The 21,336-nt window shown below is 39.3% G+C and overlaps 3 protein-coding genes across 4 annotated transcripts in view; 1 reads left to right on the top strand and 2 right to left on the bottom strand.

Annotated features, from left to right (window-relative positions):
• The window catches only part of LOC115581702 (ral guanine nucleotide dissociation stimulator-like), a 58,755-nt gene extending 55,977 nt beyond the window's left edge, over positions 1-2,778 (bottom strand). The window contains exon 1 of the mRNA XM_030417003.1: positions 2,080-2,778. Within this exon, the coding sequence (XP_030272863.1) occupies positions 2,080-2,100 (21 nt within the window). The 5' untranslated portion in view covers positions 2,101-2,778. The remainder of the gene's footprint in view (positions 1-2,079) is intronic.
• Positions 2,779-4,385: 1,607 nt separating this feature from the next.
• Positions 4,386-10,320, top strand: ptgesl (prostaglandin E synthase 2-like). The gene is made up of 7 exons (XM_030417040.1): positions 4,386-4,700; positions 5,913-6,101; positions 6,489-6,544; positions 7,018-7,170; positions 7,501-7,701; positions 7,898-8,015; positions 8,996-10,320. Exons 1-7 carry the CDS (start codon positions 4,410-4,412, stop codon positions 9,122-9,124), a joined length of 1,137 nt encoding a protein of 378 aa, XP_030272900.1. The 5' UTR covers positions 4,386-4,409; the 3' UTR covers positions 9,125-10,320.
• An 858-nt stretch (positions 10,321-11,178) lies between these two features.
• gle1 (GLE1 RNA export mediator) lies at positions 11,179-21,118 on the bottom strand. Of its 2 annotated transcripts, none has more exons than XM_030417009.1 (15): positions 21,054-21,118; positions 19,378-19,620; positions 18,686-18,844; positions 17,981-18,129; positions 17,830-17,890; positions 16,780-17,037; positions 16,391-16,613; positions 15,670-15,782; positions 15,175-15,387; positions 14,694-14,884; positions 14,450-14,579; positions 14,177-14,281; positions 13,819-13,901; positions 13,654-13,717; positions 11,179-12,155 (listed from the first exon to the last, which is right to left on the bottom strand). In XM_030417009.1, the coding sequence occupies exons 1-15, from the start codon at positions 21,060-21,062 to the stop codon at positions 12,087-12,089; spliced, it is 2,070 nt and encodes a 689-aa protein (XP_030272869.1). In that variant the 5' UTR covers positions 21,063-21,118; the 3' UTR covers positions 11,179-12,086. The 2 variants fall into 2 exon arrangements, with proteins under 2 accessions (XP_030272869.1, XP_030272868.1); XM_030417008.1 differs by lacking the exon at positions 21,054-21,118 and adding an exon at positions 20,478-20,698.
• Between the last annotated feature and the right edge of the window lie 218 nt (positions 21,119-21,336).

Here is a 21,336-nt window from a genome sequence, read left to right on the forward strand (position 1 = left end):
GGAGAGTCCTTCACAAAGAAATTCACAGTCCAGCAGCATTAAGCAACTTAAACACATCCTCAACAGGCTTGCATAGGCAACTGAAAGAGACAAGGAGGGTCTTATTTTTCACGTCACATTACAAACTGCTCACATATGGCCAATAAAATGGTGATTAATACATGTAAATTGCTACAATGTTTTTATTTCATAAAATTGTAATTATAAATTACAGTTTAAAAAATGACTCATGTGCAGCCTTCAAACTGTCATCAGTTTATTTTCTGACCAATTACTCAATTGATTCAACACTGATTACCTTGAAAGCTATTCCTCTTGCACAGATTGGTTTCCAACTGAATAGATCTCTTTTCGGTTTCTTGAATGTGTGGCTATAACACCTTCAAATCTACTCTGGATTTAATAATACTGTGTTTGTCTCACAAAAATGTTAAAGGACAAACAAGCAAAACATTACAGTACAGGTATAACAATCAGAGTAAAGGTAAGACTGAGGCGATATCAAATAATGTAGCGCAATCTATACCTCAATATTTTCAAATCTCCCCAATTTACTTCATGAATTTAAGGACTGGGCCACTAAATCATATATCATAATATTTTTTACCAAATACCTGGATACCTTTATTGTAACGATATTGTTGGGATGTGGTAAATTCAGAAAATGCGTCACTTTACTGTGATGTAGCCTTCAAAACCAGGAAAATACAACACTTTTATCACAATATCCAAAATCTAGACCATGTATAGCCTCATATCACGATAACAATGTAATTTTTAGATATTGCTCAGCCCTAGTACAACACAGTAAATGCACTGACGAAAAATAATACAATTCTTGGAAATGTATTTAGTCAAAAAGGACAAATCCTCTCATGTTGGTTTCGAGACAGAAATTTGATGATGTTTTTTCTTTTCTCTGAAGCTGTCACCTTGGGCTCTGAAGACTTGTGATGAGCAGTATTTCCTGACATTCTATCAGCTTAACAGCTAATAAATCAGAAAAAATGCCTAACAGATTAATTAACGTATAAAAAGACTGGCAGCCTCATAATGACAACAGACAATAGCGGTGCGGTCAGGGCCCCTTGGCTTTGGAACGACATACCTGTGGATAACAGGCTCGCAGAAACAGTAACTTCCTTTAAATCAATTCTTAAAACCCATTTTTATAGACTTGATTGTGAAGTCACCCTTTTCAACTGATTTTTTTTTATCTTTCTATCTCTTTATTCCATCCTTAACTGCTTTTGTGTTTATTTTTAATCTATTTATTGTCTTTATTCTTCATACTGCTCTTAATATTTTTGCCTGTTCTTAATTCCTGTGTGATGTCGTCCTCTTATCGTCCTTCGTTGATTTTATTCTTTTATTTTGGCATTACATTTCCTTGCTCTCTCTTTTTTACATGATGTGTGCCTGTTTTCTGGCTTTTAATCCTTTTACTTGAAATGACTCACATTGCTTTTCGTGTTTTTACACGTTCAGTTCTGCCTTCTTGTCTTGGAATAGGCTTCCTCGCGTTTGGCTCGACTCTCCGGTGTTTCTTTTTTTAATACTGTCTTCCTGAGGGTGCTGCTTTTACCTGTTTGCCAAAGCACTTTGCAAACTGTTGTTATTTAAAAAGGTGCTATATAAATAAAGTTTATTATATTATGGTGTCATAAACACAGATTCATGAGGCTGTTATTTCATACCTAATAAGGCATAATACAGAGCTAATCTCCACAGGTTTAAATGCCTAAACAAAACAAACAGCAGCTCCAGAGACAGTGAGAGAGAGAGGTTGGCTTTAAGCAGGGCAGATAGAGAGAGAGAGAGAGAGAGAGAGAGAGAGAGAGAGAGAGAGCGATGGTAGGAAGGTTATAATGAAGGGAAATATGTGCAGCAGGGTCATCAATAGAAAAAAAATATTGATCACCTGAAGAATCACCGCACAAATCCACACTGATGCGCGACAATTTTGCTCAGACACGAGCCGTGGAAGACCTCTAATTAACGCCTAATCACCACCACTATGCAAATGAACTCAGGTGTGCTTTAGAATATGAACCCTCTGAGCTGATATTCTTTCCTTACCTGTTTTTCCAGCATGATCATTCTCTCAGTATCATGACCTTCATGGAGTGTGTATCCATGCGAGTTCAGGTTCACCGTTAGACACACTCCTCCTCAGCCAGCATCTCGTTCTTCACGGAGAAAGAAAAAAAGAAATAACGAATGATAAAAAAAAAAAAAATAACGGTTAGCTAACGAACGTTAACGCTGGAAGGCTAGTACACAGCTACGGTGCTTCATCCTTGAGAGAAATGTCCTCAGTGGCTCCAGCATGTCTCGACATCAATATAAAAAAGCATTAAGGAGTGTTTTTTTGTTTTTTTTTCTAAACACCACGTCGGTCAGTGAACGGGGGAGGGAGAAAAAAAAACAACCCACTGCGAGCTGACTGAGGGCTAGCTAACGTTAGCGTGCTAGCGTTAGCCAGCTAAATCCAGCGATTATCACAATTTTATTTGTCTCCCCCTGCCTTCATCCATCGCCGCCCCGCGCCCTTCCAGTCACGCTCGAAAAAACACAGCGGAGAGGTCTTCCCGAGCATCGGCTCTCCAGTCCCCGCCGTTGCACGACGCCGACATCCCAATGAGGAGTGGTCAGTCCCGGGGAAGATGTGGTGATTCGACCACTGTAACACTGATGCTTAAATGGATGCTGCTGCTGCTGCTGCTGCTGGCTGATGAGGGGAATCTCCGCTTTCACCGAGACAAGACGCTGCTGCTGCTGCTGCTGCGGTCGGAGAAAATCAGAGCGTCTCAGAACAACGACGCTCCTGAACGCACCACGCGTAAAACGACGCAGGGGCGACACAGACGCTCCTGAACAACAGACTCCAGATATATTTTAACACATATTTATAATTATTTGGAACAGTGTTCATATTTTCATAGCCTTTTTTATTCATTAAACATCTCTTTCTTTCATTTCTTATAACGGCTATAGTAAATTCATACCAATATTGTAATTACAATCATTGACATTTAAGATAGCATTTTAACAGCCAGCAATCTTCATACAGTTTGCTTATATCCGGCATATATAAATGCAAGAGCTGGCAGAGCTGGAGCAGTTTGCAAAGAAGACTGGTGTAAAATTGCAGCATCTAGATGTGCAAGCCTGATTGAGACCATTCCACAAGAACTCAGTGCTGTGATGGCAGCCAATGATGCATCTACTAAATACTGACTTGAAGTGGGTGAATAATACTTATGCAACCACTTATTTTACTATATATGTTCAATAAATTGACATTACTTTGTAGAAATCTGTGTTCACTTTGACATTAAAGAGGTTTTTTTTAATAATTCTTGCGTCAAAAAAATCCAAATGATATTGACCATGATTCCATTTATAAAAGCAATCACTGTACATGCGGCATCTATTGCATGTCTGTACATCCTGGGAGAGGGATCCCTCTTCTGAGGCTCATTTGGCTTCTGAGGGATTTTTCTTTTTTCGATATGACAAGATTTTCCTCACTGGAATCAAGGGTCTAAGGACAGAGGATACAGATTGTAAAGCCAACTGAAGCAATGTGTCTGATTTTGGGCTATGTAAATAAAATTCATGTGATTTTATTTTATTTTTGTCACATGAGCTATCTACATGACAATAATGGGGATGAAGACCATGAGGTGAGGTTGAAAGGGCCAGAAGAAGTGTATGAAAAAATGTTTAATTGTAATATATAATATAAGCTAATACTTGATAGTTGGAAAAATGCTGAAAATTGGCCCAACCACTACCCTTTATAATGCACAGTTTATAAATGATAAATGATGATTGTTGTGGGAGCCAGTTGTGGTTGTTGGGTGTCTAAATTAGATGGGTTACCCCCTCTGGAGGTTTTCTGGACATGATCAACAGGGAGGAGACCCCAGGGAAGAAGTTGGACAAACTGGATTGATGACACATCCCATCTGGCTTGTGAGTGCCTCGGGATCCACCAGGAACACAAGGGAGACATGGCTGAGAAAAGACTCCCTTCAGTTCTCATTCAACAAGAGAATAAGGACAGATTTGACAGAAACCACAAAAGATAAGTGATGCTTTATTGAGCCACAGAAATAAAACTCAGGTGACGTGCACAAACAGGTACAGATAAATAGAGAAAAGTAATAAGATAGATAATTAGAACTAAATAGATTATTTTTTTTTTTTTTTTTTTTTATTAAAGGGCAGTTAGTTTACATACAGTACCTATGACCGGTATCGTATCCTGACTAATGCCTTGCTGGAGTTATTAGTTTGCTCGGCCCTGTGGCCCCGCGCAGCCTGACAGGCTCTACTCAGGGTAACATATCCCAGTGACCTCATCGCTCGCGGTGCATCTTGGGACTTTATGTAAAACCAACATGGCGGCCGCCTGCGCCAGAACGCTTTGTAAGGTCGGCTGGAATATTTTGGAGTCTCCGGCCGCCCGCCGGTCCGGTACCGTCTCCTACTTGGTGGGCAATGTCGGCGCACACGGGTCAAGGAGGGCGTACGGTACCGGCGGGACCGGGGTCCGCTCCAAACTGCTGTCCTCTCTGCGGGGAGGAGGAGGCAGGGTGCTCGGCTGTGCCTTTCTGCTCGGTGGAGGTGTGGGTTTATATCAGACTGTGAAGTACAGTGTCCAGCAGCACCTGGCCGAGGAAGAGAGCAAGGTGAGTCCGTTCACTGTGACCTTTATTCGGCCACACAGTCAGCCCGGTCCGCGGTGTCCCGGCGGTCTCTGGTGGCAGTTTTCCATTGACAGCAGTTATCTAACTTCACATGTCTGCAGACAGGGTCACCTGGACGCCCTGGAGTAATTGAGTATGTGCACTCAAATAACGTACTGTACTTCAGTGCACCTTACAGCCACTTGTAACTGTAGTTCTTAATTTACATTTTTATGTGTCTAAGTTGTTACTTCTAATCCACTACATTTGAAGAGCAAAACTTATTGATTTTATTGAACTTGTCAAGTTTTATACTAGAAAACAAGCTGCATACACGTAAGATTAAGGAAATTTTAAATGACAATAACATAAAAGGAACTAGTTACTATATTTATCATAAAAAATATGTAGTAGAGAGGAAGAATACAGTAGCCGAAAATGGAAATACTCAATTAAAGTACCTCAAATTTGTATTTAAGAACATCATTCGGCATTGGCTGTTCGACAAATGAATATCAGTCCCAAATATTGTTTATATCAGTCTCCGTGATTTCTAATAACTGGTATCAACCCTGAAAAAGCCACATATGTCGACCCCTAGTTCCAACATCTGTTAACATCAATAATTATCAGTAAGCTGTGTTGATCAGCCTGCGTTGAATCAACTTTGCTTGACTAATACAAACAAATATTGTGAAGACTAGCGTCGTTCTGACCCTCATGACCCTGTTGTAGAGCCTACATTTTGTAAAGATGCTTGACAAAATTCAAGTTAAATGGAAGTGCATGATAAAGACAGCAAGAGTAATTACAGAATCATTGAACCCGGGTAGTAATTATTAGATGTGGTTAACCAAAACCAGCCTAATTTCAGTTCCCTAATCTACAGTCCTCTAATGGTGATTGTTTCTTAATGGCTTCAAACATAATATATGGATTTATGTGATGCAGTTTTGCTGCTTATCAGGCATTTTGCTAGTGTTAGCACTTGCTGTTATAGCAGCATATTGATCCATTATTCCACAGAGTACACTTTGAATGGCATGTCCTTAACATCAACATCAGTCACACTTTGATGAAATGTTTTTTTTTGTGGCAGTAATTTTGGAAATCTAGTATAAATCTGAAAAAACTGGAAGATATTTAATGCAAGAATCAGCCTCTATGAGATGAGCTATAATGGCCGTTCCTCTTTCCACATCTGTTTCCTTTCAGGTGTCAGGAGGAGATCTGAAGTTGACTCTATACCAGTACAAGACTTGCCCCTTCTGCAGCAAGGTGCGAGCGTTTCTGGACTACCATGGGCTGCCGTATGAGATCGTGGAGGTGAACCCGGTGATGAGGCAGGAGATCAAGTGGTCGACCTACAGAAAGGTTCCCATCCTGATGGTGGATAGCGATGTGGTAAGACGGTTAAATCTCAAGAGGAGAACTATGGGGTCTCTTTCTTAACGCCAGATAGAGTTTACAAAGTATAATCACTTGCATTTAGTGGAGTGTTATTTTACTATTTCTGGCATTTCCACTACCAAACCTGACACTTCTGGAAAGACCGTCTGTCTTCTGCAACTCCAATATTCATTTGTCAGACTTGGTTTAAAGTGGAATAAAAAAATCTTTCTCTATCACTTTGATTTGGAAACCAAAAATGCGAGACAACACCAGAGAGCTGCTTTAAGGCTTTCCCAGTCGAATAAGAACTTGTTGTACTGTTAATGTTGTACCACAAATCTGCAGTCATTTTCAAACAAAAACCTTTCGTGTCTTTTTTTTTTTTTTGCTCATCTACAGCAACTAAATGACTCGTCCGTCATCATCAGCAGCCTCAAGACATATTTAATCTGCAAGTAAGTTACTTCCATCATGTGATTTGAAAATATGTTTTCTCTTTTTTCTCTCGATAAAAGTTATCCTGGGCAGGAGAACATGCAAAATGCTCCTAGTTACATACAGCTTTATACAATTTAAGTCATGAATAGATTTATTTATTACAATAGCTTCTGATATATAGATAGGGTTTCATAATAGATTAGGTTTCATTTGGTTGGGTTTTGTTAAATTTCTTCCACCCCAAAAAATAGGGACGACTACATTTCCAATTTTGTTCAAAGCATCCAACAATTATTAAAACAAACAGAAATGTGTCTTTAAATAAGTCCCTGGTATTCTGGAGAGTTAAGCTGCACCATCTATAATTGCAAATAACCAACACTATCTGCATGGATTGATACCACTAGAGAAAAGAGAGGGAATACATTGTACTGTGTATTTTAGTCATTTGGAAGCACTGACCCTTAACATGTGAACCTTTGTCATCCAGTGACAAAAGTGTCACTGACATCCTTCGCTGCTACCCGGAGTTGAAGTCGGTGAACAGCAGTGGGAAGGAGGTGACAGAGTACTCCAACAAGTACTGGTTGATGCTGAGCGAGGCCGAGGCCGCGGTGGTTTACCCCGAGAAGGGAATGCAGAAGTAAGTCTAGACCTGCTGCTCACACACAAACCACTAGATATCAATTTCATTGCCCAGAACCATCAGTAGATTCTTATTATGAAAGGTTGCACTCAGTGGCTTGGCTGTCATCCAATGGCTTCAGTTACAACTCGATGTCATAGGGAATTGTTTATATAAGTATCAATACAGACAATATCTTATATTAAGTAATATCTGTCTAATATCTGTCTGATTCTGTTTGGCCAAATTTTGGTGAGCCTACAGAACAGTTGTACTATTAAAAAGACATTTAAGTCTTGTTACTACTATGATGTCAATTGTAAAAGTGTTTTCTTTTCATGCTGTCAGAGAGGAGAGGAAGTGGCGAGAGTGGGCCGATGACTGGCTTGTGCATCTTATATCTCCCAACGTGTACCGAACCCCCAGCGAGGCCATGGCCGCCTTCGACTACATCGTACGCGAGGGCAAGTTTGGTACTTACGAAGGTTTCTTTGCTAAGTATGTTGGAGCAGCGGCCATGTATCTCATCTCCAAAAGACTGAAAAGTCGGTGAGTTACACATAAAGATATATCTTACAAGAATCATCAGTCCAGCTTAATTTTCAAAGATGGACGAACTGCATCTCTCCTATATGGAAATGTTTCTTGTAGTTGCTTAATGGGTTCAACCTTGCAGATTTTTCTTCTTTGTAAGTCAGTGTTTGAATATCCAAGTGTTCATTATTCTCCTTTTTTGACACAACAGACACAAACTGCAGGACGATGTCAGGCAGGATCTCTACAAAGCTGTCAATGAGTGGGTGGCAGCCATCGGCAAGAAGAGGAAGTTCATGGGTGGAGATCAACCCAACCTGGCAGACCTGGTGAGGAAATACACAATTAATGATAGATTTAAGATCCATAAAGATGGATTTCCAGAAAATGTGGTCATGGAAACTCGGGCCCCTGAGGAGGCCCCTTTAGTTCATGACAGAGTTGCGCTAAAACTAATAAGAGATAAAAGCAACACAACAATTTATTTCACTTTTATATTGTTTAAAGCTTTTTACAGTAAAACAAACTCTGATTAAAAAAAACACCACTAAATGCTTAAAGTTTGCATATTTTACTAACACTATAAAGGTTAGCATATTAATTCTACTAATGTTGACATGCTAACAAAGAATGTGCTTAATTATTTGCTAAAATCTAACATGTTTATGAATTAAGGTGATATACATTTAACATGGAGAAGAGTTAATTGATTTAGCTGCTGAACATGCTGACTGTTTGCATGCCAACATCTGTTAGTCAGGTATGTCAACAATGTTCAGGAGGTATGTTGCCATGCTAATAGAGGCTAACAACTTAATGTACTAAATTTAAGTATAACTGTGATCACAGTCAACATCTAAAAGTAAGTACTGTATGTTAACGTGCAAACTTTAAGCATGTTAGCAACAGGCTAAAAAGTTAGCATACTAAATGTTAGCATTACTGTGATCATGGGTAACAAGCAGCTATGTTAACATATTGGCATCGTGACAGTTTTGCATGTTGGTGTACAAGGTGTTTGAATTGTGTCATTATTAGTTTATAAACTGTCAGAATATTGGAAATTAGAGCGTAAATTGACATCTTTGAACATCTTATTGCTCCATGATGGCAAACAGATTCTAAGATGCCCTATAATGGCCGGTCTCCAGAGAATAAACCTGACATTTCTCAACCCCGCTGGATTTTCCTCTAAAATATTGTTGTGTATAATGAACACTGTAGCCTTTTACAATCTCACCTCACTGTTTAAGCAATTTCAGATTGTTTTTTGGGGTCAACATTTCCTCTGTTTTTCCTCCGTCTACAGGCAGTGTATGGCGTCCTCAGAGTGATGGAGGGCCTGCAGTCGTTTGACGACATGATGGCAAACTCCAAGGTCAAAAACTGGTACAGACGCGTGGAGAGGGCGTCGCTCAACCACGAGGGCCGCAAGTGAGTCAGGCACGAAGGAGACCACAGAACATCAAACACGTTCAGCCTCAAAGTGACTGAACAGTGAAATCCCCAGAAAGACAGTGACCCGCAGCATCAGGAGGCAAGAAGTCCTGATTCTGTTGTGGCTATTTCAGTTTGAGAACGGTTATTACTGCCCAGATTGATTTCCTGCCATACTATGAGTATAAACCTGCTGATGTGTATGAACAAGTTAACTGTAGACATTTATGTAGAGAAACAGATTACACACATGAAGATACTGTTGTCATATATCTGAATATCCATTTAATGATCAAGCTGCTTTGTGAAGGAACCATCAAGTCTGCTCCTTATTTAAGAGTGTTTTACTAACCTCTGCTGGTTAAGTGTGGTAACTGCAACTATATCATGTTGAAACATACTTGACCAAGACAGCAAAATCACTTTTTCACATTTTGGGGAGATGAAAATATATTTTCCCCTTTTTAATAGTTAAATATCTCTGGAAAACATTTCCAGGCCTTTAATTGGTGTCACAAAACTTAAAAAATTGTTCAACAGAAATATTTTGCTGTCCCCATCGTGACCAAATAATGTAATTCTGGAGCTGCTCGTATTTCACATACAGTACTATATATTGTTTTGTGTAAAACTCTAGACTAACACAGTCAGCTTCTGTGGTTCTCAACCAAAGATCGTAGGCTCCAAAAAGGACTTCCAATTGTATCGTAATTGTGAAAAAAACAACTCATAAGTCAACTTTCAATTTTCTCTCATAAATTTGTCAGTTCTAGTTCTCAATTTTAAAAGGGCACAACTGAAAAGAGAAACAATCGAAAGTAAAAGTAAAATATAATTTAAATTACGTTTAAGGGCAGACATGTTGTTTCCCTAGAAAAAAACCTGCTCCTTTTGATTTTCTTCTAGGTTCAGTAGTTTCTGTTTAAACTTGTAACAGAAACCATGTGATCAGGTTGAGATCTGTGGTATCTTGGTCTCTGCGTGTAGCTGATGAAGGATCCGTCTGGCAGCAAGGAATCGATCGCTTATCGCCTGTCGTTCTCTTTGGGGTAAAAGGAATGAAAATGTTAAGAACTGGTGAGCTGCCAGTTTGAATGTTCTTAATATGCAAACTGCAGATCCATTTCTGAATTAATTGTGTTAAAATGAACTTAATGTGCATAGTTGTAAAAAGGTAAAATAAAAAGGAAACCTGGATTTGTGTGTTTTTGTTTTATTGGAGCACAAGACAACAGGTGTGCTGTATATTGAATTTTAATGTACAGGATTTGGTGAAACACAGAATTAGTTCTGGGTTTTAAACTAAAGCAAAACTACGAATATATAAAACAGCATTCTTTAATTACACACATGCAGGAGTACATCATGCAGAGGCACATGTACTTTTTAATCCACTGAATTTACTTGACTTAATTTGCAGATTATTATACATTACATATTTTCATAAAGGAAAGACATCAAACCAAAATCAAATCAAATTTTATTTGTATAGCCCTTTACAATAGCCAGACGGTACCCAAAGTGCTTTACATCAAAGCAATAAAAGTAAAAGTAAGTAAAGACATAATTGATTGTGACTAGTAAATTCAAAAGTTAACAGTATATAAAGTAACTAAATAACCTCCATCTTTACCTACTGCAACATGAAAGCAATGACACATTTGTGTAAGAATCTGAAATGTATCATTCTGCATAATTAGTACTTTTTTATTTGATACTTAAAAGTTCAAAAGCATAAAAATGTAACACTTTGAATGCAGGACTTCTAAAAGAATATGTAATTATTTGTTATTACTACCAAAGTAAAAGATGTGAGGACTTGCACCACTGTCGACCATCAGTCCAAAAACCAAAGATGTTTCATTTAAAATGGCACAAACACAAAAATGCCAAGAATCCGCACATTTCAGAAGCCTAAACCGAGTCATTTTTACCTGACAAATTGTTTCTGCCAATCAACTTCTGCTCCTCTCGAGATTTGAAGTTTCGGATTCATTTTTTCTTCTTGAAAAAATGAAATTTGCTTTTCAGAAAGGCCAAAAAAAACCAAACACATTTCCAATAAAATGCTGATGAGATTTTATTTCAGACATTTGGTTTATGGATTACATTCATTGAGGTTATACATAATATTAAGAAAACACCTCCAAAATGACTGCAGGAACAAAAAGCACACAGTGTTCCACTTTGAAGCACGAGAAAGATTTCTGTTTCAACATGAAGACAAAATCATTTGTGTTTCTCAGCATATCTCTAAGTCTGGGATAGTGTCCTTCACAATGATTAAACTGACAGTTCATCAGACTACAAATCTTTGTTCCACATGGTGGATTTATTAAAAAAATTGAAATAAATAGCAAGATTTCAAATGATTCAACATGCTTTTGATTTGAACAGCGACTTGATAAAAACACGAACCGCAGTGATCCTGTGGTGAACAAGAGCTTTAAGACCTACAAGGATTACAACATAAACAAAACAGCTCCATATTATCGTCTTTCAACGCTGGAGAACTTATTAACTTGTACAATTCAGCCTCAGGCACTTTACAAAAGTACATAAATGATGAAGTCCTGTATATTTTAAAGCTGTTAAGAAGCAGAAAACGTTCAGTGTTTGAACAACGACACCTAGAAAACAGACTGAACGGATGTTGGGAGGATGGAAGTGTTGGTGAGACGATGTTCTCAAGAAGTGCTCCCTCCATTGTTTCAAGGAATCCAGCAATAAAAATCCTGATGTTAGCCCGTTCAAAACAGTTTCCAAAACTCTTCAATTTTTACTCTTGAACTTATTCAGAGGCTGGACTACTACTGGCTGAAACGGATGTGACAACCAAAGCTTTGATTTTTTTTCCCCTCGTCTCCCTCCGGCCACAGAACGCACAGTTTCCCAGCATCAGACCAAGTCCCGTCTTTATTCAGTCCTAAACTACATCATGCAGCAACATCCATCTTCCCCCATCACGTCCTCCAGAACCCAGAGCTCAGCTGGCCTTTGGGCGGATTGATCTGGCGGTTCCGCAGTGACGTCTACAGGTGGGAGACAATAAATCAATGAAACAAAGATTGAGATCGTTAAAACTAATCGACGTACTTTATAAATTGCAAATAAACATGCAAATACATTCTTCTATTAAATATAATTGAATTTGTTTCTTTTTTGTTTCATTACCTTGGTCTTTATTGCCTACTCTATTAACACCTGTTTTCTGCATATGTAGCATTCAGGGGGCTATAACTGCATTTCAATATTTAATTCTTAATTGTATAACAGCAAAGCTGAACCTGACTCCTTAAAAGGGGCACTGTGTAGTTTTGGACAAGAAATTCAAAGTCACAATTTAAATGAGGTAATAATACTATTTTTTTTTCCATAACTGAATAAGTTATCAAGTCAGAGGAAAATAAGGTCCCCAGAACATTGTTTGAAGCTTGAAAGGTGGCAGGGTCCGCCACAATAAACAAAGTATAACAGTATGAAACCGAGTTGTCCTTTAAGGCTGGATTGTTTATTTAGTTATTCAGTCATGAAAAACAAAGCGAGTTTTTTTATTTAGCGTGTTAAACAAATAAAAAAAAATGAAATAAAAAAATTGTCAATTAAAAATCTTTCTCATCCAATTAAAATGTCTTCCTCAAAACAACACAGTGCAGCTTTGAAAATGATTAAAGACAGACACAGGCCCTGTCCACACATACACGGGTATTTCCTATAATTAAGCCTTCTTGGCCTTCAGATGATGACGGAGACGGTAATCAGTGTTAAAAAACCATTGGCAAAAATTAACTCTGAGTATCCGTTATGATATTGGAGTATTTGAGTTTGTATGTTGATGGAATGGATTTTATATGACAATACAAACGGCTGCCTGCAATGTTTTGCTGACAGAACAGCACTTTCCAGTATCCCTGCCTCGTCTTCCTGTTTATGAGTGCACGTGCATTCTCAGTGTATGTGAGTGGCCATGGGAATATGCATTTTCAGTTGTGTTAGTATGGACAGATGAGAAGAGAAAATGTCTGCATAATGTCAATTCACACAAAACAAAACAAAACAAGTAGATTTAATGCAGTGCTTCTGAAACACACAGGCTTGTCAGATATTTCTTGCTTACATATGGAAGTAAAACTACTAAAATCAGAGAGGTGTTGTGGTGCGTTGCTATCAAAAGTTTTCAAAGTCCCCAGACGTCAGTGTGCAGCTGCGTTTGAAGCCCTGAATCTTTGAAGCTTTTTTCAGCACAAATATAAAGAAGGCTTTATCCGCCCATCACTTCTGGAGAAGCCTTTTAGACGTTGTGTCTAAAACTGTCATCTTCACAGAAACTGCTGTGATATAAATAAAACTGAACTTTGTTGCACAAACGGACTGTCTGCACCTTTTATTTCTTGCTTAGGAGTGCGCAAAGTAACGTTGCCTCTCTTGTTTGAATAAAACTAGTGCGAGTAACAAGCCTGTGACCCTCTGAACCTCAACAAGGGTACAGAAATTGTAGGAGTTTTGGCTGTAGAGTGTGGTTTGAGTTACCTCTAGAAATTGTTTGAGTCTGATGACCGAGCCCATCTGTCCAGTGGTGGTCACCGCTTCAATTCTGGAGACAGCAGAGAGACACACTCAACACATCATCATCAGAATGAAGTTAAACTGCTGGAGAAACACTCAACATGCTTTGAATCTAAAATGAGTGTGTACCTCTGGAAGTATTCATCTTTAAGGAGCAGGATGAGCTTCCAGAACTGAACCTGATACTGTCTCATCAAAGCATGACCACAGACCTGAAGGACACACAAACAAAAAGACAATAGTGAAGTTCACATGTTGAACACGCACTTGGACCCACAGCTGCTTTCACTGAACACAGGCTTTAAGAGTGACAAGAGCAGAGACAATCTCACTCCCTCTCAGTGAGTGAAGTAGCTCTGAATATTAACCCACACTGATCATAGCATTACTTAACTCAAGACAAATCAATAAACAGATAGAGATGCACCAACTGCAATTTCCTTGGATGATACATAGAGAGCCGTTCTAAAATAGGCACAAGACTCACCTCAAGAAAGTCGAACAGCAGGGTAGCCGTGATGTCTGCCAGAGGCTCCATGTTGAGCATCTGAGCCAACCAGCGCCAGCCGTGGTTCAGACCGTGAGGAGCAGACTGAAAAACATAAAGGTATACAAGTCAAAGTTATAAAGATGGTTAAGTACATTTTTAAATGGTGCTTGGAACCAACCAACCAACCACCCAAACAAACAAACAAACAAACAAACAAACAAACAAACAAACAAACAAACAAACAAACAAACAAACAGGGACAGTTTGTACCCCCTGCTTGGAGCCGTAGGGCCACCTCAGCTGGATAATGGCAGCGTAGAGACGAATCATCCCCGACATCCTCTTGAGGAAACTGTCCTGACCTTCCACCCCGGAGTCGTGCACACGGTAACCAAGAATCCTGATGAGTGGAGGATAAAACACGTGACGCAAATCTGTATACTTTACTGTTTTTGTGATTGATCAAACATAATAACTGAGTAAAAGAGGAGTGACATGTGACTGTCTCTCAGACCTCTGATAATCTTCCACTGTTGTGCCTTCCTTCATTGGCGGGTAGTGTGGGACTGCGTATGGACATTTGGTGTGCAGGTGGGCCAGGATGAACTCTCCCACTCGAGGGTGCAGCTCCCAGATGCCAGAGGCCACGACAGCGATAGGGAAGGCAGCTTCGTGGTGGGATGCAACCTCCTCTTCTCCTTGTTTCTAAAAAAAAGTTTATATTAGTTGATTTCTTTTCTACCGATAATAAAAAAACAAACAAATTTCCCATTAACAGTGATATAAAAATGAATCAATCAGCAAGTCCACGTTTGTTTTTTTTTGCTCAATAAATGACAATCATTGCAGCACTAATGCCAACTGTAATGCTACACCATGACATTTTTAAATTAATGATAATGACTAATATTTTAACATTTTCCTTAATGATACTGCCTTGTGATTTTTTCAAGAGTTTCTGGGATGATATATCAAACTGCACCATCTGGACTCACCACAAACTTCTCAGCTAGTTTATAGCTGACGAAGTCAAGGCCCTGTGGATGGTGAGAGGTGGAGACAGACCTCCCCCCTGACACTACTGCCTTTCCCGACAGCAGCTTGTCGATCTTGTCGAAGATTTCTCGCAGCTGCGATCCAGAGTTGCTTGAGATTTGGCTGACGGGGATGGTGGCGGCTTTCTGGAGCTCCAGCTTCAGCTTCTTTATCTGAGTCCAGAGAAGAGACATGAAATCACCTTTACAGATTTCTGCCCACAAGTGAATGCTGAAAATGTTAAGGAAGTTTCACCATCAGTGCTTAAATATCATGGCTGGTTATTGAACCTTAATACTTCCGATTTATATAGAAAAACTGTCCCATATTCAGACTGGATTGTATTTTGGCAAAGTTCTTGTATTGCTCGACCCTCATGTGGAGAAACTCCTGCTCTTTGCCTGCAATATAACAGCTAGGATTTTAAACATTCAAGGACAGAATCACACACTCACCTGAGCATCTTTTGTGGTGCTGAGTTGTTCGATGGACTGAGCGCACTGAGCAGCCGACTCCTGCAGCTCCTTGTACCATTTCAGTGTGCTGTCTTCAGCGCTGTTTTGTAGCCCTGATGGACAATAAGCAAAAATTGTTTTTAAAAGCTATACATTTACTCATTTTAACTGAACTGTGGTGATAACTATGCATAAAAAAGGACCATAGTGTCAGTGCTGTTGTACTTTCCGATCAAAAAACTAATGTGAGAGCAACAACCTCTAAAAGGAATTATATCACAGAGTAAAACACTGATTAACATTCTAAAAGATTACTTTCCTGCCTGAAAAATATCAAATCTTAATGAAATTACATAACAGCAGTCTCAGGATAAAACATAACAGTTTTAAGCTGCACTCACAATCCCCACCATCATTGCTGGTTGGTGCAAAATGCATTCTGTGATACTTGGACCTCTGAACAGAACATGAGCCGTGACCGATTTTACAAGACAAGAAGAACACATATGAACACATACTGACATAGAACTCATGTTTTTTGTTACACACAGCCACCTGACATCATTTATCCCAGCTTACAGGTTACTTAGACAATTTCCTCCCAACTCTTGGCATGACCTTCAAAATATAACAAGGAAATCTGTAAGGGAATGTCAGACTTCTAGGTGATACTGATGTGTGGTATATAGTATATGATTCTCAATCAGAACAATTCCCTAACCTTTCCTCTTGGCCTTCTCTATAGCTGACTGCGCTGCCTTCTTCTGCGCCTCCTGCTGTGCCTGCAGCTCCACCTGCTTCCTGTGCTCCTCCTCCTGCTCCTGCTCCTTCTTCTTCTTCTCTTGAGTCTTAGCGACCTCCTCCTGCATCAGCCGGATCAGCGCCCTCATCTCGTGGAGGGCACGCTCGGCCGCGGTCATGTCATCCATGCTGGGAAACTCTCCCTGAAGAAGACAGGGCAGAAAAGGTTACAAAGAGTCTGAGGAGTGGGATGATCCTCGGAGATCAAGATGTACAAAATACAAAACAAAGTGACTCCAGACTTCTACCCTGTCAGTGTAGGAAGGAGCCTCGATCCAAACCTAAACTTTACCAATCAGTTAAACTGACCTCTGCAGTCTTTCGCACCACTTCAGACACCTGGGAGCACAGCTGGTTCCCGCGGGTGCTCAGGGAGCTGAGGCTAGCTGCTGGGAGATCAGCTTTGGTCTGGCTGGACAGATCCAGCAGCTGGTTGAGCTGCAGGATCTCCTCCTGAATGGTGTTAAGGTTACGCAGTCGTTCCCTGCCCTCAGCCTGCCGTTGCCGCTCGAGCTCCGCTTCACGCACCCGCTGCTGCTCAGCCTCTCTTAGCCGCAGGTTGAGGATCTGATGCAGAGGACGATGAAGAAAACTCATGTATACTTCACAGGATATGCAGTTTCTAAACTTGTAAACAAACAATAAGGTCCACATATTAATCAAGCATCTCAGAATCAATCCCTGAAATTGACTTACACGTGAATCTTGGACCACAGCAGTCCTAACTCAGAATGGAGCCTGATTATTTTTTAAACTTCTTACACAGACTCTCCACGGAGAAAAGGATTACTCCTAAAATAGGGCGTCACATTGCTGTTCTAAACAGTCTGTGTCTCAAAGTTTCTGCAGGTTTCAACTATTTTATTTCAGGACTTTACAAGACCATTAAGAATGTAATTGAAGATCTAATTTACGCCCATACAGGCGAAGAAGGCATGAAGCTCCAAGAGGTTGATTTATTCCTTTCGAGGCTGTTGGTTCAGACAAACTCAAATATCACAGTTTCAAGCTACATTTTCCTCATCATTATAAGTTGTGAGGACATTTGTTTCGGTGATAAAAGCATGATCTGTTATTTGTATCACATCATTCAAAGATTTACACCTTTTCCAAAACTAATAAGCTAATTTATATCATTTTATATGAAACTTCTTTGTCTGACCTCCACCTCCTAGAAGCTCTAACAGGTTAAGATACCTGTGGAGCTCTCCTAAATATCAGCACGGATAAGCACAAGTTCCTAAGTTAATCAAGTTGAATGGAAAATGCTTTGGCCTCTAGACCTAAATATGTATTTCTTCATACATCAAAGAGTCAATCACACCAGCATCACATCTACAAGTGTTCTGATGATCGTACCTTCATTCTGTGTCGCTGCTCTTCCTTCAGCTTCTCCTGACGCCCGATGCTCTCTTTAGTTCTACGGTGCAGAAAGTTGACAAACCAGATGATAAAACATTTCATAAATCTGAAAAACCATAAGACTTGAATCCTTGCCAGCGGCTCTTACTCTCTGTCCATCATGTCCCTCATGGTCTGGTACTCCTGCCTCTGCTTCAGCTCCATGAACTCCTCAAAGCGTTTCAGCTGCTCAGACTCGGAGCTTGCCACCTCCGCCACCAGCTTCTCCTGCATTTCCTGCCGCAGTTTCAGTGCCATCTGAGAGCACAGATTTAAGATCAGGTCAGGTGAGACTGCAGAGCTTCCCATGCTGGGTTATTCCACTTATATATATGTATATATATATATATATATATATATATATATATATATATATATATATATATATATATATATATATATATATATATATATATATATATATATATATATATATATATATATATATATATATATATATATATATATATATATATATATATATATATATATATATATATATATATATATATAAACAAACAGGTTTTATCCATATAGCAGGGCCCATATGTAGAAAACAACCAAGAAATAGTCTTAAAAAAGGCCATTAACTTTGACTCATTGAGGAATTGTTTGCAAAAAAGTAGGACTAAGTTGGTTGTGTAAAGAATCTTTAATTAACTTGAGGGAAAATTGTCTAATATCATAACGCGTGACTTCATGAGTTTTTATTTTAAAGCCTGTGTACATCTGTATAAAACATTACATACCCAACATTTTCTTATTACACAGCAATTAAGTTGACCCCGTGGGATAATTAACAATCGTATCTGACCTTGGCCTTTTCTCGTTTTCCCTCCTCAAATTTTATAATCAGGCCTGCCGTCTCCATGGCTTTGGGTGACAGCAGGGAAATGGCGGGCAGCGAGGCAGGACTGGAAACTTGGCTGATATCTGCCTCTGGGTCATCATCCATCGCCTCATCACTAAGTGCCTGCAGCATGTTGAAGAGAAAAAAAAAACAGTCAGAAATGAAGTGAAAATGAGAAAAATTGTGCAGCTGTTTTCAGAGGAAAGCCTAACAACTAGCTCCACAGAAATGTTAAATCATTTCTTGAAGAGAGTCAATATTAAAACTTTAAACAGTCCCATCAATGGAATTAATTTCAATAACAGCTCTAACACAAAACCATTCACTGCAATACTTAAAAAAATGTGTCGGCTTTAGACTGACATTAATATTTAGATTAGATGTCCTGACCGAGTAGTGAGCATGTACCCTGACTCTCTGAAACCAATATGGTAGTACAAAAAAACAGCCATTTTGCTGTGAAATTGTTTCCAAATTTATAAATATACGGTACATTTGCTCTGTGAAGGTTAACAACCACATACAAATCAAGCTGTTAAAACTATTACATGAACTCTTCCTTCAACATATCAGAAAATAGTGCAACAAGCCTTCTTCTCACATACAAACACATGAGGAAATCTACATGATCTACATCATCACGATGAGAAACTTGCCTTCTCACTCTCGGTCCTTGAAGGCCGGGCTGCAAAAAGCGATGTGTGCTTAGCGTTGATGTCAGAGATGGATCCTGCAGAGGAAACTGAGGCGGACACCTCCTCAGAGAGGCCAGGACTGGACTCTCCGGAGCTGGAGCCCATGAAGCAGGACTTCTGCAGGGGCGAGGAGTTGAGACGCTGCAATATGACCCCAGAGTGCGATGACAAGCTGAGGGCCTCTTTGCAACCTGCCAGAATGTCCTGGAAGTAAGCAAACACATTAAACCTCAAGCATACTTCATACATACCCATGGAACTTGTTTAATGTTTAAATGTAGCAAAGATGTTAAATGTTTTTAAGAGGGGATGAACGCACACACACTGATAAGCCCAGTGATTTTATATGATCACAGATCCTTATGATAAAGAAAACATCCTGACAATTAAGCAGAAGAAAGTACTCAAATAAGTACCAATACAATTAAAATACTTCATTCATTCTTCAAGTAAGTAAAAGTACAGCACATCCAACATAAATTACCAAAATTTTAAACAATTTGTCTACAAGAAAGTGTCTTAATGGCTGATGTTGACTTCATACCGATTAATCAACATGCTAGTAGAACTGTAATGTTGTAGATGCTCGCGGTAGAGCTAGTTCAGCTACTTTAAATACACTTTCCAACCTGGGATCACAATTTAAATCTGAAGAGGTGGGGTGGGAGATGTTCTGCTACATAAACCTGTACTCATTTTATGGAGTTCATGCTAATTGGAAAAGCACTAGAAATTTGGCTTAGAGGGGAAATGTCTCCTATGTGGAAAAGCTTACAACTCTTCTGAAACATGACAGGTTTATACTCTAGCTCAAACGAGAGTCTGGCTGAAAGAGAGAACCGACATTGAAAGCGTTGAGTAAGTAAAGACGGTGCTTAAACTTGCTTGTGCTCCTTACTATAAGTAGGTATTACGTATTTAATAATGGAGTTAAACAGCTAAAGGGTCACGTAATTAAATGAATTTGTCAAGAGTAAAGAGGCAGTACAGCTTGGCCTTGCTTACATTAACTAACCATTAGCATAGCCAGCTAATGAGTTTGTTAGCTTGCGTTAACTCACCTCTCCCCTTTCCGACCAGTACGGGTCGTATGAAATATTTGCCTTTGATGAATTTTTTAGTGCCTGTAAAGTTTCCCATCGTAGCTTTTCAGATGGCATCACGACAGAATAGAAAACAGAACCCAAACGACAACACGACACTGGAAGATAGAGGTAGCGCTAGGCTAACTTTTGAACAGCCGGATGAGGTTACATAAATTACAATCCGACGAGAAACAATCCGCCCACTGCAACGACGTTCTGGGCTGGGCCATGCTGTTATATGTTGTTCTGTGGTTTAGCTGTCTTGTATCAAGAGCATCGCTGACAATAACATCTGAACCTTGTAGTAACCGCACTTATTTTACTTTTTAAGTAGTTTTATATTTATGTGTGACCAGGTTGTACAATGGGGGTCACCACATCTTTGTCGTCCCTCAAGCAGCCCGTCTTGTTTAAAATCGGACATCTCCTTTGTGTTAACCACATCCTACTTCAATTACTTACACACTTACAGTCTCATATCAAGTAATACATATATATTGAACACAAATGTAAAAGCGATTCACCAGTATGCATTTCATGTAATAGTTTTACCTGGTCCATGCTGCTGTGCTACCGCAGGCTTCCCCTGACAACCCAATTATAAATGTTGACATTCAAATGAAAATTTTGTTGCATCAAACAGCTGATTTGAAAACAGACCCGAGTCATTTCGAAAATTTCATAATTTATGTCTTCAATCATTTTTATTTTTGTGTATGAGCAAGAATATCTTGAATTTGCACAGTTGTAGAAGGCTTTTGGCATAAGAAAAGAAAAACATAGTTTAGTCATCTCTTTGTTGACAATAGCTGTATATATATTTATCATTGGCTAT

The sequence above is a fragment of the Sparus aurata genome, chromosome 5, assembly GCF_900880675.1.
Source record: "Sparus aurata chromosome 5, fSpaAur1.1, whole genome shotgun sequence".
Taxonomy (NCBI): domain Eukaryota; kingdom Metazoa; phylum Chordata; class Actinopteri; order Spariformes; family Sparidae; genus Sparus; species Sparus aurata.